Here is a 20,689-nt window from a genome sequence, read left to right as displayed (position 1 = left end):
TCGGTTTTACGGGACGAGGCCCGACTTGCTCGGTTTTGTGGGTCGGCGCTCGAATTTGACTTGCCTTATATGATTTTGAGTGAAAAAGGCCTTGCAAAACCAACGGGATGGTCCATTGGGTGAGATTGTACTTGGATTTGGAACTTGATTTTCAAATTTTGTATTTTGTACCGAGTTTTGGAAGGGGAATGGCCTCGGGGATTGGATTTTGGCTCTTGGATTTGGCACATGCTTTTAGCAATTGGAATTTCCTCACGGAGTTGCTCCAATTACCTAACAAGGATAATGGTATCGTCATCATCCCAATGGGGAGACACAAATTAGGTGTCTACAGAAGCCCCCACTTTGACTGAGCGTTCGGTTAGGAAAGCGTAAGTCAAAGTTTTCGACTTGGGACGGAGAATGATCAAGATGTTCTGCAATCAAGACCACTCTTTGTACACCGGTACCTGCACAAAACAGGCGTTAGAAAAAAAGGACAGAGTCTACCTCGGTTCGGCTGTGACGACTCCGGCTTGTACTTGTACTGCACTTCCGTCTTTGAGTTAGGACGGAGCTTGTCATCGAAAATTTTGAATTTTGAATTCTTGAACTTTGGACTTTGAATTTTTTTGAATACCCGGAGTTAATCCGTTGGGGATGTGCTTCACTGGGGACAAGAGCTTTTTACTGGCCCTTGAGATTTTGAAATTTCGGCTGACTTTCCTGGAGCTGGGGTCCGTTGGGAGTCAAACGCCTAAATTGTTGCATTTTTTGGACTTTGTATTCTTGAAATGCTCATCTGTTTGTACTTGGAGATACATGTATATACCCCCTTTTTCGGAAAGTAGCACGATTTGATGTTTGATGCCTGGTGCAGAAAATCTTAGCAGCAAAGGACGTGCAATCAGCACGGGAGACCGCGCGCTAAAGATTCCTGCGCATGCAGCAGGCAGCGCTGGGCGCTGTGCTCGGCGTTCGACACGGGGCTGCGCTATATAAGCGCCCATTGCCGTGCCATTTGAGGAGCAATCCCTCATTCTCTTACTTTCTTTTCTCTCTCAAAGGTCGAATTGTCTTCCCTTGGTCTTACTCTTGCCTTGTCCATGTAATTATTTCATGTTTTTCTTACGAAATAACTCTAGGATTGCATGTAATTTTGATTTTTTGTACTTTGAAATGCTTGTTGACATGATGCTCGCATGATAGTAGGCTTCTTGAATTTTTTAGAGACTGTTTGATAGCCACTCGAACTTGAACTGTTGGAACTTGTAGTCTTGAATTTTTGAATTTTTTGAATATTTTTTTTCTTGAACTTATATCTGCTTTGGCATGGGTAGCCTAGGCATTGATGTAGAATTTGTATACCTGCTTTGGCATGGATAGCCTAGGCGTTGGTGTAGAGGTCCCTGGTTGGGTCTGTACTGTCGCTGGGATTTTTTGAACTTTTACTTTTGTACGGGCTAGTATAGGATAGCCCCCAGTTTAGAATCTTGATGTTTTGTATTTTGCATGACTTAGTATGCCTCGTCACACTCGAAGAAAGCTTGCCGAACGCTTAGTGGTTCGAGCTGCTATGGAGGATGCTTCGGATGATGAAGCGGCTGCCACAAATGTGCCGGAGGGGGGCATGATTCCCCGGAGACTGCCTGCTTTTGTTGGCACTGGTTGGAGTCCTTCCGATCTAGTGTTCCGACCGGACTTTCATTTGTCTCAGCGGCCTCGCGCTGGCTTGGTGAGTTTTGTATTGTACTTTGAATTTGTGTTTTGAACTTGTATAGGCTTTGAACTAATTCGTTCATCTATAGGCCGATGGAGAGCCGTTTCGCACCTTTTGGTCCCTGGCGGAGCTTCGGAAGGCTTTACGTGACATCCGTGGTGACGAGGAGGCTATGGGAATCTGGTTGCAGACGGGCCTAGTCGATTTCTGGCATGCCATGGGAGATACTCCGAGGAGAACGGGGATCAAACCCCGGCTACAGGCTTTGCTGGAGTGGTGGTGGGATACCACCAACACTTTTCATATGGCATAGGGGGAGATCACCATTACTCCCTTCGAGTTCGCCATGATTACGGGCCTTCCTTTTTCCGGGAGGACCGTGATTTTTGATTCTAGGATGAAGTGGTTCTCGAATGCCGCTAGGGACTTGCTCGGCCCTATTGCTGAATTGGCGGATGCTGACACTCATGCTTCTGTGACGGTGATCATGGATGCTATCCGTAATGTAGGCATATCTGCGGAGCAGAGGGTTCGAATTTTCCTCTTGGCTCTGGTGAGCAGAGTGATGGCCCCGAGCAGGAACAGCCGGGTGCACATCGGCTTCCTGACAGCTTTGCAGGATTTGAGGGATGTTTCGAGCCTCAACTGGGGTGGTATGGCATACGACCACCTCTTGTATGAGATGAAGTGGGCTTCTCGGACTGCGCCCGGGGGCGAACCGAGCATTGCTGCTTTGTGGAGTGTGCTGGAGGTATATGGGACTCCTTGTACTTTGTATCTTGTACTTGTATGCTTGTATCTTGAACTTGAATGATGCTTTTCTTGCTTTTTTAAAGATTTGGATGTACTATCACTTCCCGTCTTTGGCGCCGGCTCGTACTAGAGATGCGGCTTACCCGTATGCTGCCTCTTGGATAGGAGCGGTGCGCAGGAGGGTGCCTCTGTCGGCCTCCCGCAGAGCTTGGCGGGTTTTACCCGTCAGTGAGGTAAACTCTTGTACTGTTTTGTTCTCTTGTATTTGTATTTGTATAGTTGCCTGAATTTTCTGCTCTGTAGGTGGTTTGGCGTCCTTTTGCTGACGCACCTATATCTGTTTCGGCCGCTCGGGCCCATTTCTTTTCTTCGAGGCGGGTCTTTCTCCCGGGCGTGTATCGCCATATGTGGTACTTGGGGGAGCGTGTGTCCCTTCAGCACAGTACGGGGGACAGGCTTGTCCCTAAGGATCCACCGGGATCCATGTTGGCGCCAGACGATGAACTCGCCAAGCTCTACTTGAATGCTGGCGATGCTGTTTGTCTCTCTTGGGAGAACTTTGTAGATAGGAGGGGCCGTAATGAGGACCTTCTGGGGAGACTCGCTCCACCTGTTGATAGGGTGTTTTTCCGTCGTCGAAAAGAAATCCACCCCACCAAACAAACCGGCAAGTATAGGGATCGTCCCATAGAAACGGTGTGCATTGAGTCAAAGTGTTAAGATAGTTTGAACAAGGTTTTGTTTGAATTAACATCTAAGAGAACTAAGCTAATCAATCACGGAATTAAACAATATAAGGAAATGCTAGGGAGTCGGGGATAGCCTAGGGAATTGGGGGAAACGATTCTAAACAATCAAGCAATCATGATGATGCAACGACTTAGTACATAGGGGAATGGAATCGAATGACGTGCTCGCCACCTCTCGGATGGAGCACGCGAAGCATCTAATCTATGGAAGAGCTTTCGCCTAATCCTAAACTAGATAAACTTGCATATAATAGGTACCACCATTCACTTGCACAAATTAGGCTCGCAATGTCTTGCCAAACCTAGATCATACATTCCAATAAAATCCAATCAATTAGCATTTGCAACTACTACTCAATTGGTCATGGATATCCTATCACTAAAGAAATTTAATTACATCAACCAATGAAATTCAACCATCAATTTCCCCTAATTAAGCCCCTACATTCTCCCCTTTCCCTAACCTAAGTCTACTCACTACACATATTTGAAACTAGGAAATTCATGGATTCTAGGCAAGCAATTATGAAATTGAAAGAGTAGAAGGAAACAATCAAGAAATTGAGCATTCAATTGCAAAATCAACTAAAGAATTGAGAATAAATGAAACCAAAATCACAGCAAAGAGGAATTCAAGAAGTTAAAGAACAATCAAAGAACTATAACAAAATAGCATGAACTAAGAACTAAGAACTTGAATTAAAATTGCAAGGAATTGAAAAGAGTAGAAGAAATTACAACTTGAAGCTTCAAATTAATGGAGTTTCTCTCTCTAGAATACTAAGCTTGAAGAGCAAACCTTCTAAAACTTCCTAAAATTCTATTTCTGAAATTAATGGTTAATTATAAAAAATGAAAATTCTATTTATACAACCCCTAAGAAAATAGAAATTTAAACTCGAAAAGGTCAGCCCGCGCAGCCGTGCGATCGCGGAGACCCAGATGCGATCGCATCGGTGCGAACGTGCCCTAGATCCATGCGATCGTTCTCAGCGACGATTCTCTTCTTCGAACTGTGCGAACGGGCTCATAATCCGTGCGATCGCACGGTCTTGACTTAGCCAAAATATTCCAAATTCTTCATGTGCTCGCACGAAAATACTATTCGAGCACACGAAAAATCCGTGCGAGCGAGCTACTTTCTGGTGCGAGCGCACGATATTCCAAATAATTCCTGCATCGTTTTTGCGATTTCGTGCGAACACACACTCTTGGAACACGATCGCACGAGCCTGATTGACTTAAGGCCAAGTCTATTGACCCGTGCGAACACACAGAATTCCCGTGCGATCGCACGTGCCTGATTCGAGCATATTTCCACTCTTTGCCATTATTCTCCAACATTTTACCTGAAAAAGTGCAAGATGGAATAAGGGGATAGAAAATGTAACAAAACTATACAAAACTATCAAAAAGCATAATAAAATTCTATAAAATCCTAAGCTTAGAGCGACATAAATGCCGCTCATCAAACTCCCCCAAGCTAGGCGTTTGCTAGTCTCTAGCAAACTAAGCACGAAATAGGGAAGAATGAGCATATTATTTAGATTCTAAAAACTACAAAAACAAGAACTACAAGAATATACAACCTAACTCACTTTCGTAGGAATCACGGTTGCATTTAAGCGCATGCAACAAGCTCTTTAAACCCCATAATTGCTCATGAGGGCGAGTGGGATCTCGCAAGGGTTTCCAATGAGAACCACCCATAAATCTTCCAAAAACACAATCAAGGCAAGACCTAAAATGAAAAACAAACCAAGAAAAAGAAAGAAAAAAAAGAAGGAAAGGAAAAGAAAATAGAAAAGAAAGAAAAAATGAAACTACAAAATTCAAGATAAGGGCCTTTATTATGGAACAAGTATGAGAGAATGCTAATATTACTAACCAAATAAACGAATGCACGCTAACCAATGTCCTAAGTCGAGTGAAAGATTCAAATGCCAAGCAAAGAGAACTAAGGGTAAGCACTTAAAAATTCCCCTTCATCCGAGCATACCACGTCAAATCTCTAGATCCCATCCACCCTTAAGAATAGTTTCTCATGACGCCGCGAAGGCGCCGGAAAACAAGAATTGCAAGGGAGAAGAGAAGGTTACTCGACATCTTAGCATGACAATCTGATTCCATAAATTTGACCAAATCCTCCCTCCACCGACAATGACTCAACTCAAAAGGGTCAAGAGGACTTTTTAGGGAGTAACGTAGGCTAGGGGTAAGGTGTGGAACAAATTTGGTAATTGGTGCTCATACCTAAAGTGAAGCGCAATGAATGAACTCAACTCAAGCAAATCGAACCAAAACAAACTCATACCACTTATTTGGGGTAACCCCAAGCTTATTCAACAACTACACTAAACTAAAACTCTTTTTGAACTTTTCCTTGATTTGATTTTCTCTTTTTTTTTTGTGTTTCAATTGAAACTTTTCTCATTGCCTTGTGTTTCTCTATCTTTGGCTTTTTCAAAATTTTCCTTTCTCTTTTGCTTTTGCTTATTTATTCACTATATACAACATAATTCCCAAACTTTGCCATTCATACCAATATCAATCATTCCTCAACATTGCATATTCATTCAAAACCATCAAGCATCATAACTCAAATCTTCACTATCACTTCTAAGGGTGAAAATAAAACAAAGGCTATTAGGCCTGAAATGTGCTTATAAGAAATGAAGGGGCAAGGCTCAAATGGCTAGCAAGGGGGCAAATGCAGACAAAAATATATGAAAAATAGAAAATAAAGTCCTAAACTAAAAAGAAAAATAGTCACAGAAAGAAATGCCTCTATCATCCCCTAAAGTAGTTCGGTCGCGGTCTCGGGAAGGAAATAGTCAAATTCGGGAGATAAGAAAGTCAATGCCAAGGATCCATGCCACTCAATATGTTTATATGTGTTTGGGCTAATATGAACATGATCCTCACATGGGAGCAAATACTACTCTCTCCGGTTTCAAGTCACTAGAGAGATCGACACCATCTTACCACAAGCCAAGGGTTCAAGACGCATGCTACCCAAAGTTTAACCAACTTTCTTAACACCTAAATCCTAGATTCGACCCAAGACATTGAAAACCGTTCAAACATCTACCAATTAGGAATAAAAGCATTCTAACCTACAAGTTCCAATTTTATTTGCCCAAAATCAAGAATATTGCCTAAGAAACCTAGAAAAACTTGCCTTGACAAAAGGAAAGGAAAACAAAGAAAAAGGAAAGAAAAGGAAGAAAAGAAGAAAGCACACAAAAGGAAAACAAAAAGAATCAAAAGAAAAGAAAAGGAAAAAAAAGAAAACAAAAATCAAACTAAAAACAAAGAAACTAATATATACAAGTGCACACAAGGTATGATTTCAAAGACATAAGCATCACAAATAGGCAACCACACAACAAAACTCCCCCCAAGCTTGAATTAGGCCATGTCCCCAAGGCCTAAAACAAAACTATGGAGGGGCACAGCTGCCCATCCAACCAAATGCCCCACAAGAAATATGCCCGTCCCAAAGAATGCATATGAGATAGAAGGATATTACCGGATATGTCGTGGGAGCAAGTCCCGCAAAGAACCGGTAAAAACCGAACCAAACTCACCGAAAAGTCGACGAACAAGGCAAATGGTGGAAAGCGTGAACCCACCTCAATGAAACATACCAAGAATATGCATAAAGGCCGCGGGGTGCCTTCCGGTAGCGCTCGTTTAATGTCATTAGCTTGAAGAATCCCCCCAAATTCATGGGGGGTCTTTGAGGTTCAAGGAAGAAAAGGAGCCAATAGGATCACCCATGTAATAGTGTTTGAGGCGATGACCATTCACTTTGAAGGAACCGGATTCATCATTCCGAATCTCGATTGCACCATGCGGGGAGGCCCGAACAACATCGAATGAACCGCTCCACTGGGACTTGAGTTTTCCCGGGAACAACTTCAACCGGGAGTTATAAAGGAGGACTTTCTCCCCCTCCTTGAACTCTCTCTTTTCAATCCTAGCGTCATGATATTGTTTAGACCGCGCTTTGTAGATGCTCGCCGAGTCATAGGCATTCATGCGGAGGTCCTCTAGCTCATGGAGGTCGAGCAAGCGCCGCTCACCCGCACTAGTTAGTTCAAAATTCAGAGTTTTGATGGCCCACATGGCTTTGTGCTCAAGATCTACCGGCAAGTGGCAATTCTTGCCATAACCAATCTTGTAAGGAGTCATCCCTATCAGCATTTTGAAAGCCGTTCTATACGCCCATAAGGCGTCATCAAGCTTGATGAACCAATCCTTGCGGTTCTTGGCCACCGACTTTTCGTGAATAGACTTGATTTCCCGATTGGTAACTTCTACTTGGCCGCTAGTTTGAGGATGATAACCTACTCCCACTTTGTGATGAACACCATACTTCCGCAAGAGGGTCTTGAACTTCCCATGGGAAAAGTGGGATCCTCAACCACTAATCAAGGTCCTAGGAACCCCAAAACGCGGAAAGATGATCTTCTTCAAGAGATTGATAACCACTTTGTGATCATTGGTGGGAGAGGCAATGGCTTCCGCCCACTTTGAAACATAGTCAACCACCACAAGAATATAGAGATTTCCATAAGAGGAGGGGAAAGGACCCATAAAGTCGATACCCCACACATCGAATACCTCCAACTCCAAGATAGGATTTTGTGGCATCTCATGTCTCTTGGAAATATTTCCCGTTCTTTGACAACGATCACAAGACTTGACAAATGGCCAAGCATCCTGAAAAAGGGTGGGCCCTCACAACATACTTTGAAGGATCTTGGAAGCGGTCCTATCACCTTCCATATGCCCACCACATGGGGAAGAGTGGCACATACGAAGAGCACTAGTGAACTCCTCATCCGGAACACACCTCCTTAAAAGGCCATCCGAGCACCGTCTCAACAATGTGGGCTCATCCCAAATATAGCGCGTAGCATCATACTTCAACTTGCGGCGCTCTTGAGTTGTGAGATCTTCAGGGATCGCCCCACAAGCCAAATAATTCACTATGTCAACAAACCAAGGAAGAGATGAACTCCCAACCATGTAAAAGGTATCATCTCGTAAAGCATCTTCAATTGGCACGTCATCCGTACCCTCACCCCCAAGTTCTAGCCTAGATAGGTGGTCGGCCACCACATTTTCGGCTCCTTTTTCATCTCGAATTTCGATGTCGAATTCTTGGAGGAGGAGCACCCAACGAATGAGTCTAGGTTTGGCCTCTTTCTTTGCCATAAGATATCGAATTGCCGCGTGATCCGTGTACACAATAGTCTTCGACCCCACCAAATAAGTCCTAAACTTTTCAAAGGCATGCACAATGACGAGAAATTCCTTCTCGGTCGTGGTGCAGTTGGCTTGTGCTTGATTAAGAGTCTTAGACATATAGTAGATCACATGAAGCTTTTTGTCTTTTCGTTGACCAAAGACTCCCCCAACCGAGAAATCACTGGCGTCACACATCAACTCGAAAGGAAGAGACCAATCCAGAGCTTGAACTATAGGAGTAGAAATAAGGGCACTCTTGATTGTGTTGAAGGCCTTGAGACACTCGGCATCAAAGTGAAAGTCCCACTCCTTTTGGAGGAGGTTGGTGAGAGGCCGAGCAATCAATGAAAAATCTTTAATGAACCGCCTATAGAATCTGGCATGCCCGAGAAAGGACCGAATCCCCTTAACATTGACCGGGGGAGGTAGCTTCTCTATGACCTCGATTTTCGCTCTATCTACCTCAATACCACGGTGAGAGACCTTGTGCCCGAGAACAATTCCTTCCTCCACCACGAAGTGGCATTTTTCCCAATTGAGCACCAAGTTCCTTTTTCACACCTCTCAAGACACTTTCCGAGATTGATGAGGCACTCATCATAAGTGGCACCCCCACCGAAAAGTCGTCCATGAAAACTTCCATTTCTTCCTCGAGCATATCACCAAAAATACTCATCATGCACCTTTGGAACGTCCCGGGGGCTTTGCAAAGCCCGAAAGGCATCCTCCTATAGGCAAATGTCCCATAAGGGCAAGTAAATGTAGTTTTCTCTTGGTCTTCCGGGTTTATGGGGATTTGGAAAAACCCGGAATAGCCATCAAGAAAGCTAAAATACTTATGTTTGGTTAGACGTTCAAGCATTCGATCAATAAATGGTAGAGGAAAGTGGTCTTTCTTAGTGGAAAGATTGAGTTGGCGGTAGTTGATACACATGCGCCACCCGGTTACCGTCCGGGTGGAAATGAGCTCTCCATGTGTATTCTTTACTACCGTCATCCCACCTTTCTTGGGAACCACATGGACCGGGGATACCCATCGACTATTTGAAATAGGATAGATAATCCCGGCCGGCCAAAATTTTCATGATTTCCTTCTTAACCACCTCTCCCATAGGTGGATTAAGTTTTCTTTGCCTTTCACGATGTGGGACGGCATTGTCCTCAAGCTCGATATGATGCATGCAAAGTGTTGGGCTAACACCTTTCAAATCACCAATGGTGTAGCCCAAAGCCCTTTGATGACGTTTCAAAACATTAGTGAGCTTGAGCACTTGCTCGTCGTCCAAAGAAGAGTTGATAATAACGGGGTAAGAAGAATTTGGACCGAGAAAGACGTACCTTAAGCTCGAAGGTAGAGGTTTTAGCTCTACCTTAGGAGCTTCCTTACCGATTCGGCATTCATGATTATCCGAAGGTTCATTTTTATCAAGCACAATCAAGCATTGCTCCGATTGAGCGCAAGGTGAGGTAGAATCCAATAGTTCCTTGTAGTTTGCCTCTTCAACCCCTTAATCACCTAAGCCTTCTCTATTCAAAAGAGCAAACTCAAGTGGATCGTTAGTAGTGAGCAAGTGCTCATGCATGTCATGCACTAAGGGATCAAAAGAGTCGACCAAGAAACATTTCTCATTAGTAGAACTAGGATAAATCATAGCCTTATTGAAGTCAAAAAGCAAACTATCCTTCCCAACTTTCAAAGTAATTTTCCCTTGCTTGACATCAATAATGGCCCCCGCCGTGGCCAAAAATGGGCAACCAAAAATAATAGGGACATGCACGTCCTCATCTATGTCTAGGACCACAAAATCGACGGGGATCACAAACCCACCAACTCTCAAGGGTACATCCTCAATCTTGCCAATAGGGTATTTGACCGAACGGTCGGCAAGTTGCAATGTAATGTTGGTTGGGACAAGATCACCAACTTCAAGCTTGGCGAACACCGAATAAGGCATTAGACTAACACTAGCACCCAAATCACACAAGGCATTGCTTATTTCAAGCTTCTTAATAGCACAAGGGATAGAGAAACTACCCGGGTCTTTGAGTTTGGGTGGCATTTGATTAAGAATAATAGCACTACAATTTTCGGTGAGGTTCACCGTCTCCTTTACGTCGCAATCTCGCTTCCCACTCAAGATTTCTTAAGGAAATCTTGAGTAGGTTGGCATTTGTTTCAACGCATCCGTAAAGGGGATAGTGATATGCAATTTTCGAAGAACATCAAGGAATTTTGAGAATTTCACATCTAACTTGTGCCTTATGAATCTTTGGGGATAGGGAAGTTTAGGAGTGGGGAGAGGTAGAAGAGTTGCCTTTTTTGGTATAGGAGTATCACCCACATCATCGATGGGAGGCTCCTCTTCTACCACATCATTGTCGCTAGACTCAACGACTCCCTCTTGATCCTTCCCATTGGACTTAGAAACCTTATTAGCTCTAGGAACATCATCTAAAATCCTCCCACTCCTTGTCACTATGGCATTCATTTGCTTTGGAACTTGACTTTAGGGTGGGAGACTAGTATGCGCATGATGTTCCTTAATGGTATTAGAAAGTTGAGCTAATTGGGTTTCAATAATCTTCAAGTGAGTATTGGATTGCTTAAATCCATCCTCAAACTCAACATTTTTCTTGACTTGCGCCCCCACGAACGTTTCCATGAGAGCCTCAAGGTTAGACTTGAGAGGCGGGAGCGGTGCAGGTGCATTGCCATAACCACTAAGGTTTGGTTGGTATTGGTTGCCATAGGTCCTCAGTCCATTAAATTCGGGAGGTGGAAATTGAGACACACCATATGGACCTCCCGAGTTCAAAGGATAATCCCCACTAGAGGCACCCCTAAATTGCCCATAAGAGTAGTTGTAACCCCCTCCACCTTGATGGTTGGGATTATAACTACCTTGATTGTATTGGCCTCGATTGCCAAGACCATGAGATTGACCATAGGGTGCTTGGCCTTGATAGCCTTGCGCCCTATAGCCACCTCGGTCTTGGCTATCATACCCACCTCCTTGGCCATAGCCTTGGTAGGATCCATACATAGGGGGCCCTCTAGGTGCTTGCCTAGCAAAATTTTGATTATTGGGGTTATCATTTCTAGACCTCTCATTCAAGGCATGAGCATATTCCATGTCAAAATCACCTTCATACGAAGGGCCATAATCCACAAAAGACACATTACGAACCAAGGGATAAGCATTGGGGAAATGACCATAATCTTGGCAATTATCACAAAAAGAAGTGCCCGAAGGCATTGTGTCATAGGAACTCACCATGCTCTTCCCCTTAGTGAGAAGAGTGGCCGAAGGCTGGGGAATTGTAGAGGGTGATGGTGGTTGGCTTGGTGTGCTCTCAAGCTTTTCCAATCTCGAGCTAAGCTTTTCAATGATCATAGCTTTCTCCATAGCATATACCGACCCTTTACCATCATCATTCCTACCCTTGTCATCGTAGTCCCTTGCACCAACATACCAAGCTTGATAATTTTGGACCACATCCTCAATTATCTCCTCAATTTGATCTTCGGTCTTGTTCATGATGGGACCACCCGCCCCCGCATCTAGACTCGTCTTGGAGGCCGGGCTCAACCCTAAGTAGAAGGTTTGGAGTAGCAACCACTTAGGGATCCCATGGTGAGGGAATTCCCTTTGGTATTCTTTGAATTGGTCCCAAGCTTCAAAAAGCGATTCATCCCTCTTTTGCTCAAAGGATTGAATTTTGTGGCGATATTCCGCCGTCTTCCCATGAGAGTAAAACTTGCTCAAAAATGCGCTAGTCACCTGGTTCCAAGTGCGAAGTGAGTTGGGCTTGACCTCCTTGTCAAGCCAATCACTAGCTCGCCCTACAAGGGAGAAACGGAATAGAGTCAACCGCACATAGTCCGAAGTCACACCATTGTGTTTGATTGTATCACAATAATGCTCGAATTTCTTTAGGTGCTCGTGTGGTGACTCGTTGCTCTTCCCACAATAAGGATGGCTTTGAACCAAGTTGATCAAAGCGGGTTTGATTTCGAAGATATTTGCACTAGTTGTGGAAGCTTGGGTACCGCATGTTGCTTTAAATGCTCCCGGTATACCCAAATTCTTAACCGGGAGTGCCATGGTTACAAAGGCTTACTCACTCTCTTCTTGTTCCACACCTACACTCAAGGATTCAAATTGGTTGTGACTTGATGAGCGAGTTCGAACGCGCTTTAATCTCCTTAATGTCCTCTCCGATTCAAGGTCAAGAGGGTGGAGAGACCTTTGACGTGCACGACCCCTATCAAGCATACAAACTCAAAGAACACGTGACTATTGCAAAGGAAAAGAAAGCAAACAAGAATGTAATATTTTTTGTATTTTTCTAATGGTAAACTAGTCTCAACAAAACTCAATAACAACGACCGTTCCCCGGCAACGGCGCCATTTTGATAGGGTGTTTTTCCGTCGTTGAAAAGAAATCCACCCGACCAAACAAAATTTATAAACCACTAACTAACCGGCTATATTGCTATAGCGGCAAGTATAGGGATCGTCCCATAGAAACGGTGTGCATTGAGTCAAAGTGTTAAGCTAGTTTGAACAAGGGTTTGTTTGAATTAATATCTAAGGAAATGCCAGGGAGTCGGAGATAGCCTAGGGAATTGGGGGAAACGATTCTAAACAATAAGCAATCATGATGATGCAACGACTTAGTGCATAGGGGAATGGAATCGAATGACGTGCTCGCCACCTCTCGGATGGAGCACGCGAAGCATCTAATCTATGGAAGAGCTTTAGCCTAATCCTAAACTAGATAAACTTGCATATAATAGGTACCACCATTCACTTGCACAAAATAGGCTCACAATGTCTTGCCAAACCTATATCATACATTCGAATCAAATCCAATCAATTAACATTTTCAAGTACTACTCAATTGGTCATGGATATCCTATCACTAAATCAATTTAATTACATCAATCAATGAAATTCAACCATCAATTTCCTCTAATTAAGCCCCTAGATTCTCCCCTTTCCCTAACCATAGTCTACTCACTACACATATTTGAAACTAGGAAATTCATGGATTCTAGGCAAGCAATTATGAAATTGAAAGAGTAGAAGGAAACAATCAAGAAGTTGAGCATTCAATTGCAAAATTAACTAAAGAATTGAGAATCAATGAAACTAAAATCAAAGCAAAGAGGAATTCAAGAATTTGAAGAACAATCAAAGAACTATAACAAAATAGCATGAACTAAGAACTAAGAACTTGAATTTAAATTGCAAGGAATTGAAAAGAGTAGAAGAAAGTACAACTTGAAGCTTCAAATCAATGGAGTTTCTCTCTCTAGAATACTAAGCTTGAAGAGCAAACCTTCTAAAACTTCATAAAATTCTATTTCTGAAATTAATTGTTAAAAAAATGAAAATTTTATTTATACAACCCCTAAGAAAATAGAAATTTAAACTCGAAAAGGTCAGCCCGCGCAGCCGTGCGATCGCGGAGACCCAGATGCGATCGCATCGGTGCGAACGTGCCCTAGATCCATGCGATCGTTCTCAGCGACGATTCTCTTCTTCGAACTGTGCGAACGGGCTCATAATCCGTGCGATCGCACGGTCTTGACTTAGCCAAAATATTTCAAATTCTACATGTGCTCGCACGAAAATACTGAGCGAGCACACGAAAAATCCGTGCGAGCGAGATAATTTCTGGTGCGAGCGCACGATATTCCAAATAGTTCCTGCATCGTTTTTGCGATTTCGTGCGAACACACACTCTTGGAACACGAGCGCACGAGCCTGATTACTTAAGGCCAAGTCTGCTGACCCGTGCGAACACACAGAATTCCCGTGCGATCGCACGGGCCTGATTCGAGCATATTTCCACTCTTTTCCATCATTCTCCAACATTTTACCTGAAAAAGTGCAAGATAGAATAAGGGGATAGAAAATGTATCAAAACTATACAAAACTATCAAAAAGCATAATAAAATTCTATAAAATCCTATGCTTAGAGCGACATAAATGTCGCTCATCACCTGTACGCTTCGTACTGCCGGTGAGCTTTGAATCTTGCTCCTTGTATTCTTGTATTCTTGTATGTTGGTTAGATTTTATGATTGGATGATTGTATGTAGGAGGAGGAGGTTGATCCTGAGGACATTCCCTATGTTGATAGGGTCGTCCGCTATGAGAACTCGGACGGGGAACAGGTGGAGGTGACCATTCCTGTAGCTTCTCCTCCGCACCGGAGATCGTATGATGTTGTACCTGAGCATTATGCAGCTGTAAGTACTTTTATTTGATTGAAATTCATTGTGATCTTGTATCTGGAAATTGATCTTGAATTTTGTATGCAGGCGCCTCGGGTGAGAGTGCGTCGCTGGATGCTTCTGATAGATTCCTTGAAGAGGCATTGTGCCAAACTGACCCAGAAGCTTTCTAGTCGTGACGGATAGGTGATTTTCTTGACTTTGAAATTTGTATTATGGAAAACCAAAACTTGGATGTTGATTCTTGAGATTTGTACTTTGTATAGGAGCGCCGTCGAGGTCGTAGAGGTTCCGTTGAGAGGGAGCCTCAGGCGGAGACTTCATTGAGGCAGGAAGGACCAAGCTTGGATCTGAGACAGGGGTCCCCTGATGGTACTTTCCAGAGGCATTTTGATGCTGGTAGGGGAGCTGCCCCTTTTGTATATATTGATCCCACCAGGCATTCTTTTGGGGATGCGAGCAGTTCGAGGCCTTTTGTTCCTCCCCCTGGTTACTACTTCGGAGGGAGCGGTCCTCATCCTTAGGGAGCAGATGCTTGGGCTTATTGGTCGGAGATGGAGAGGATGCGCCAGGCTCAGATGTTTGGGACACCGCACCAGTTCATGGGGATGTCGCCGCCTTATCAGTACCTATCCCCTCAGCAGGGAGTTTATCCTTCTCCTGGCACTCTTCGTATCTCGGAACAGGAGCCTGGTATTCTTGGGACAGAGCTGGATCGGGATCTGGAGCGTTACCGGAGCCGCAACAGGGGTAAAGAGCCTGTGATTGACATTACGGCTGGTGATGACTCGGACTGACCCTGCATGGTAGCGAGTTCCAGCTTTCTGTATGGTTGTATGGTTTTGGCCTTGAATTGGTTTGGAATTTTGAAGCTTGGTTTTTGTATTTTTGAAAATTTAAACTTGTATGCGTTGTGTGTGCCTTTGAAATTTGTAGCTATATGCATGCATGAGGAATTTGCAAAAAATTTGAAAAAATTTGCCCATTTTTTCGGGTGTATATACCCACCATAAGCCCCCACTTTGACTGAGGCTTTTTGGTTAGGAAAAGCGCAAGTCAAAGTATATTCAACTTTTGCTATGCATATGCAGACTCGACTTAGGACGCCGATCTAGGACTAGAATGCTTGACTTTTGAATAAATTGACCCAAAATCTGCCCGAAGCGTTGACTCAGACTGCTTGAAATTGCGCGGCTTGCGGGTTTGGAATATTGAAAATGGAGGTGTACTCTGTTGTCCGGAGCACTAAAGGGTGTGTACTCGGAGTCATAAAGGAGGACTGTGGCCTCGTCCTTTGCTGCAGGCCCCTGCGTTTGGCGCAGGGCTCGGCGCATGGTGCCAGTGTGCTGACATGCTTGTATAAATAGGGGGCTTATCGGATCATTTCTTTACAACAATCCTTCTCTGCTTTCCTTTGCATACTGCTTCCTCACAAAAAAGAAGAGAGAATATGGCTATGTATTTTGAAAATGCCTTGAATTCGTGGCTCGGTTCGCTAGGCAAATTGGAGAAGAGAGAGCTCGAAGGCCTACATCTTGGGGTGCTCGCCTCCTTTCGATTTGTAAAGCTTGATGTGAACTTCATTCTTGCTGCTCTGGAGGCTCGGGATCCGAAACATCATATCTTCCGCTTCGGGAATAATGAGGTATGTCCCATCTCTGAGGAATTTAGTGATATATTGGGGTGGCCTATTATGCTGGAGACATGCATGCCCAGTGTTGAAGAACACTTTTTCTTGGGTTTTGAAAGATATTTGGGCTTGAAGCCCCCACTTTTGAGTGTTGTTGTATGTGGTAGTGGGGTGGATTTGTCCCTCCTTGTCACCTATTTTGTTGGGCTTGATGTCCCCAAGGATTTCCGCTTGAGGGCCTTGAGCTTTTGTATCTTTGCTCGCTTCCTCTTTTCGAAACAAGGGTTTGGCAATGGTGATGCCTCCTTAATGGAGATTGTGGAGCAATTTGCTAATGGTCGGGACCCAATGCCGCTCGTGATTGGAGAAACATTGATGCATGGGCCTTGACATGTTGAAATCGGACCCCTCTTCCTTACCGTCAGGAAATCCGGTATTACTCTAAGTAAGGATCTAGAGCTTTCTTGTATATTGAACTTGTACTTGTATTTTGAAGGTTGAATATTGAGATGCTTTTCTTGTATATTCCCCAAGGTCTGGCTTATGGAGAGGCTCATGCTGGTGGCACCACCGGAGAACATGGAAAGCTATAATAGAAAGGGATTCACTGTGCGGCGCATGGTATATGGCCGACTTTCTTTGGATGAGTGGCGAAGCGCACTTTCTGGAATTGGATCTTGTATAAGATGGGTAGTACCTTGGTGGGGAATTGTTTCCATGAGACATTCCCTAGGTTCTACTGCTTTGAGGGTGCCAAGCCTCAGAATGCTGGTCTTCTACTCGCCTGCTAGAGTGATGAGACAGTATGGCTTGAAACAGGAGATCCCGGACTGTACCGAAGAGAACCTGAAACCTGTTGCGCTGAATGCAAATCGACTTGAAGTTTGGAGGCGGTATTGGGTCGCCAAACCATTCTTGAGTGTTCAGTTCCCGCCCGAGCCTGATACTCTGTCTGTAGGGTACATTGTATGGATGAATGGCCCAAGCCAGAGGGACATTTCTTTCTCCGGACCAGCTAGAGTCCGCGGTTCTAGGGCTAGACGCCCTGCATCAACTGATTATGAGGAAGGTGAAGGGAGTGTAGCCCGCCCGGTGCTTGACCGTTCGGGGTCCAAAGGAGGTTCTTCATCCTTTTGTCTTGGAAGGCTAGCAAGTTCCTTCTCCCGCCGTTTGGGCAAGGGGAAGATTGATGATTGATTGCAGGAAGAGCTAGGGGATAGTACTCAAGGTGCCAAGACTGAAGAGCATAGTCGCCCGACCCTAGATCTTTGTAGGCTAATGTGTTTGAAGTTGTATTGGAAGGAATTGTGTTTTAAGAATGTGTTTGGAAAATGTGTTTAGAAAATGTGTTTAGGAAGTGAAAAGGCTTTTGAACTTTGCTTCACTTGATCCTGACCTTGTATTAGCTTTGAAGGCCTTAGAGCCAAAATTATTGTGTTAAATTCCGCTTGAACATGCGTTGCTTCGAATTGGCACGTTTGGAATAAAGACAACAATTGAATTATGAATTTGATTTGATTTGATTTTTAGGATGCCCTTAATTGAGTAAATTTTGTATTTTTTTGTATTAAAGTGGTCGAGCCTCGAAATGAGGTTGCCTACGTGTCCCGTTAAGGAATCAGGCTGGACGTAGTTCTAACCCTTACAGGACTTTGAATTGTATTCTTGAATTTGAACATAGAACTTAGACATAGAACTTCTTGAGTTGATCGAGGTTTGTGAGAGATCGGAATTCTGTTCCGTCGATGTCTGTTAGTTCGACTTCTCCCTCGGAGAGGATTTTCTTGACAATGTATGGGCCTGCCCAGTTGGGTTTGAATTTTCCCCTTGGGTTCGTGATGCTTTTGCGAAGGGATTTCAGGATAAGCTCGCCTTCCTTGATGTTTTGGGTTCTGACCCTTTTGTTGAAATGTCTAGCCGCTCGGCGCTGATAGACTTGTACATGGTGAGCGGCTTAAAGCCGATGCTCATCAAGCATTATTAGCTCATCATACTTTGCTTGTACCCATGCAGTTTCTGGGATTTTTCTTTCGAGGACTATCCTTAGAGAAGTTCTCTCCAGCTCGATAGGTTGTACTGCCTCCATTCCAAAGACTAATGAGAATGGGGTTGCACCAGTTGAAGTGCGAATTGAAGTTCGATACCCCCACAATGCGAAGTGCAGCTTCTGGGGCCAGTCTTTGTAATTGGTTGTCATTTTCATGATGATGGTCTTGACATTCTTGTTGGCTGCTTCGACTACCCCATTGGTTTGTGGGCGGTAAGGCGAAGAGCGATGATGTTGAATTTTGTACTCGGTGAATAGATCTTCACACTCTCCTTGAAAATTGGGTTCCTGGTCACTAATGAACTCGTGAGGAACTCCGTATCTGCATATGATGTTTTCTTGTATGAACTGGGCCACTTGCTTGGAACCTAACACTTTGAATGACCTGGCCTCGACCCATTTGGTGAAGTAGTCGATAAGCAACCAGTATGAACTCATGACCCCCGGTGCCCGTTGGAGTGACTTTGCCAATGACGTCGATACCCCAGGCTGAGAATGACCACGGCGCCGATTGAGAGTATAGCAATGATGGGCGAATATGCTTTAGATTCGCACATTTTTGACAGGTAGGACATTCCTTGACAACGAAGTAGCAATCTCGTTCGAGGGTAGTCCAGTAGTATCGAGCCCTGATGATCTTGAGGGCTAACATCTTCCCATTCATGTGGGTGCCACAGACTCCGGCATGTATGTTGTCCATGACTCTTTGAGCTTCGTCCTTGTCAACACATCGGATATTAGGGCCGCTGGGGGACCTCTTGTATAGAATGCCGCCTTCTATGACGAAATTGGGTGATTGTAGTCGTAGAGCCCTTTGATTCTTGCTTGAAAAGTGCGGAGGATATTATGAATTTTGCAGATACCTTTGAATGTCTGTAAACCAAGGTTCATCTCTGTCTTGCTCGACGTCGTCAATAGCATGGACATATGCTGCTTCTTGACGCGTTTCAATTGTAAGTGGCATTTCATCCATGCCATTTGGAATGTTGATCATTGAGGCCAGCTTTGCCAGTGCATCGGCGAATTGGTTCTCCTCTCTCGGGAGGTATGTATAGCGAAGCTCTTCTACTTGCTTAGACAGTTGTTCAAGATAGGACTGATATGGAGCCAAGCTCTCGCTCCTTACTTTCCATTTGCCTGAAATTTAATTGATGATTAGGGAGGAATCCCCGTAGACTGGAAGTTTCTGGACACCTAATGCTAAGGCGGCTTCTAGGCCCATGATGCATGCTTCATATTCTGTCGCGTTGTTTGTGACGTTGAATTGCAGTTTTGCTGATATAGGAATGTGGGTGCCGTCTGGGGCTACTAGAATCATTCCAACACCACATCTGTTCTAATTTGAAGCACCGTCAAAATGCATTGACCAACTATCATCACTTGTCATTAAGATTTGCTCGTCGGGTAAGTCGTAATCATCCTCTTCTGCCTCGATAGGACAGTCGGCTAGGAAGTCTGAGACTGCTGAACCCTTGATTGACTTTTGCGGAATGTATTTGAGATCGAATTCTGCTAGCATGACCAACCACCTGGACAACCGTCCGTTGAGAGCTGGTTTTTCGAATAGATACTTGAGAGGATCCGCTTTGCTGATTATATGCAATGTATGGAAGAGCATGTAGTGCCGTAGTTTCTTTGTGGCCAAAACCAAGGCGATGCTGAGTTTCTCGTGCTGAGTGTATTTGGTCTCGTACTCGATCAGCTTTTTGCTTATGTAATATACGGCATTCTCCTTGCCTTCAATTTCCTGGGCGAGCATGGCCCCTACTGCTGATTCTGTTGTTGTGAGGTAGAGCCTGAGGGGAATCCCAGGCATGGCTGGCTTTAGTACTGGTGGGTTGGAAATATAGTTCTTGATAGTGTCGAACGCATGCTGACAGTCGTCATCCCACACTTTGGGCTCGCTTTTCCGGAGCTTTCGAAATACTGGTTCACAGATCATTGTGAGTCTTGAAATGAACCTACTGATATATTGTAGTCTGCCAAGAAAACCCCGAATTTCCTTTTCATTTGTTGGTGGTTGAATCTCTAGAATTGCTTTGATTTTCGAAGGATCAGCCTCGATGCCCCGAGAGCTGATAACATATCCGAGCAACTTGCCTGACGTTACCCCGAATGCGCACTTTTGAGGATTGAGTCTCATGTTGTATTGCCTGAGCCTGTTGAAAAACTTTCGAAGTACTGAGGTATACTCGTGTCGTTCTTTAGACTTGACAATCATGTCGTCGACATATATCTCAATTTCCCTGTGAATCATATCGTTCATGATGGCTGTGGCTGTTCTGTGATAGGTAGCCCCTGCGTT

At 44.2% G+C, this 20,689-nt stretch overlaps 1 protein-coding gene and 1 pseudogene across 1 annotated transcript; one reads left to right on the top strand and one right to left on the bottom strand.

Moving 5' to 3' along the window:
• Window positions 1–6,930: 6,930 nt before the first annotated feature.
• On the bottom strand, window positions 6,931–7,860 carry LOC110792717 (uncharacterized). Its single transcript, XM_056842111.1, has 2 exons — window positions 7,696–7,860; window positions 6,931–7,602 (listed from the first exon to the last, which is right to left on the bottom strand). Exons 1-2 carry the CDS (start codon window positions 7,858–7,860, stop codon window positions 6,931–6,933), a joined length of 837 nt encoding a protein of 278 aa, XP_056698089.1.
• A 4,227-nt stretch (window positions 7,861–12,087) lies between these two features.
• Window positions 12,088–12,188, top strand: LOC130460410 (uncharacterized; annotated as a pseudogene).
• Window positions 12,189–20,689: the final 8,501 nt, after the last annotated feature.

Source organism: Spinacia oleracea, chromosome 4 (genome assembly GCF_020520425.1).
Source record: "Spinacia oleracea cultivar Varoflay chromosome 4, BTI_SOV_V1, whole genome shotgun sequence".
Taxonomy (NCBI): domain Eukaryota; kingdom Viridiplantae; phylum Streptophyta; class Magnoliopsida; order Caryophyllales; family Amaranthaceae; genus Spinacia; species Spinacia oleracea.
The sequence above is the reverse complement of the archived record's forward strand: the minus strand, read 5'-3'. Positions and strand labels throughout refer to the sequence as shown.

What these genes read in the sequence shown, in the direction of transcription:
- LOC110792717 (XM_056842111.1), bottom strand. Translation starts at nt 7,860, where the DNA reads ATGCCACAAAATCCTATCTTGGAGTTGGAGGTATTCGATGTGTGGGGT. An exon ending in CCACCAATGATCACAAAGTG is followed by an intron (nt 7,603 to 7,695) that starts GTTATCAATCTC and finishes TCCCATGGGAAG; the next exon opens with TTCAAGACCCTCTTGCGGAA.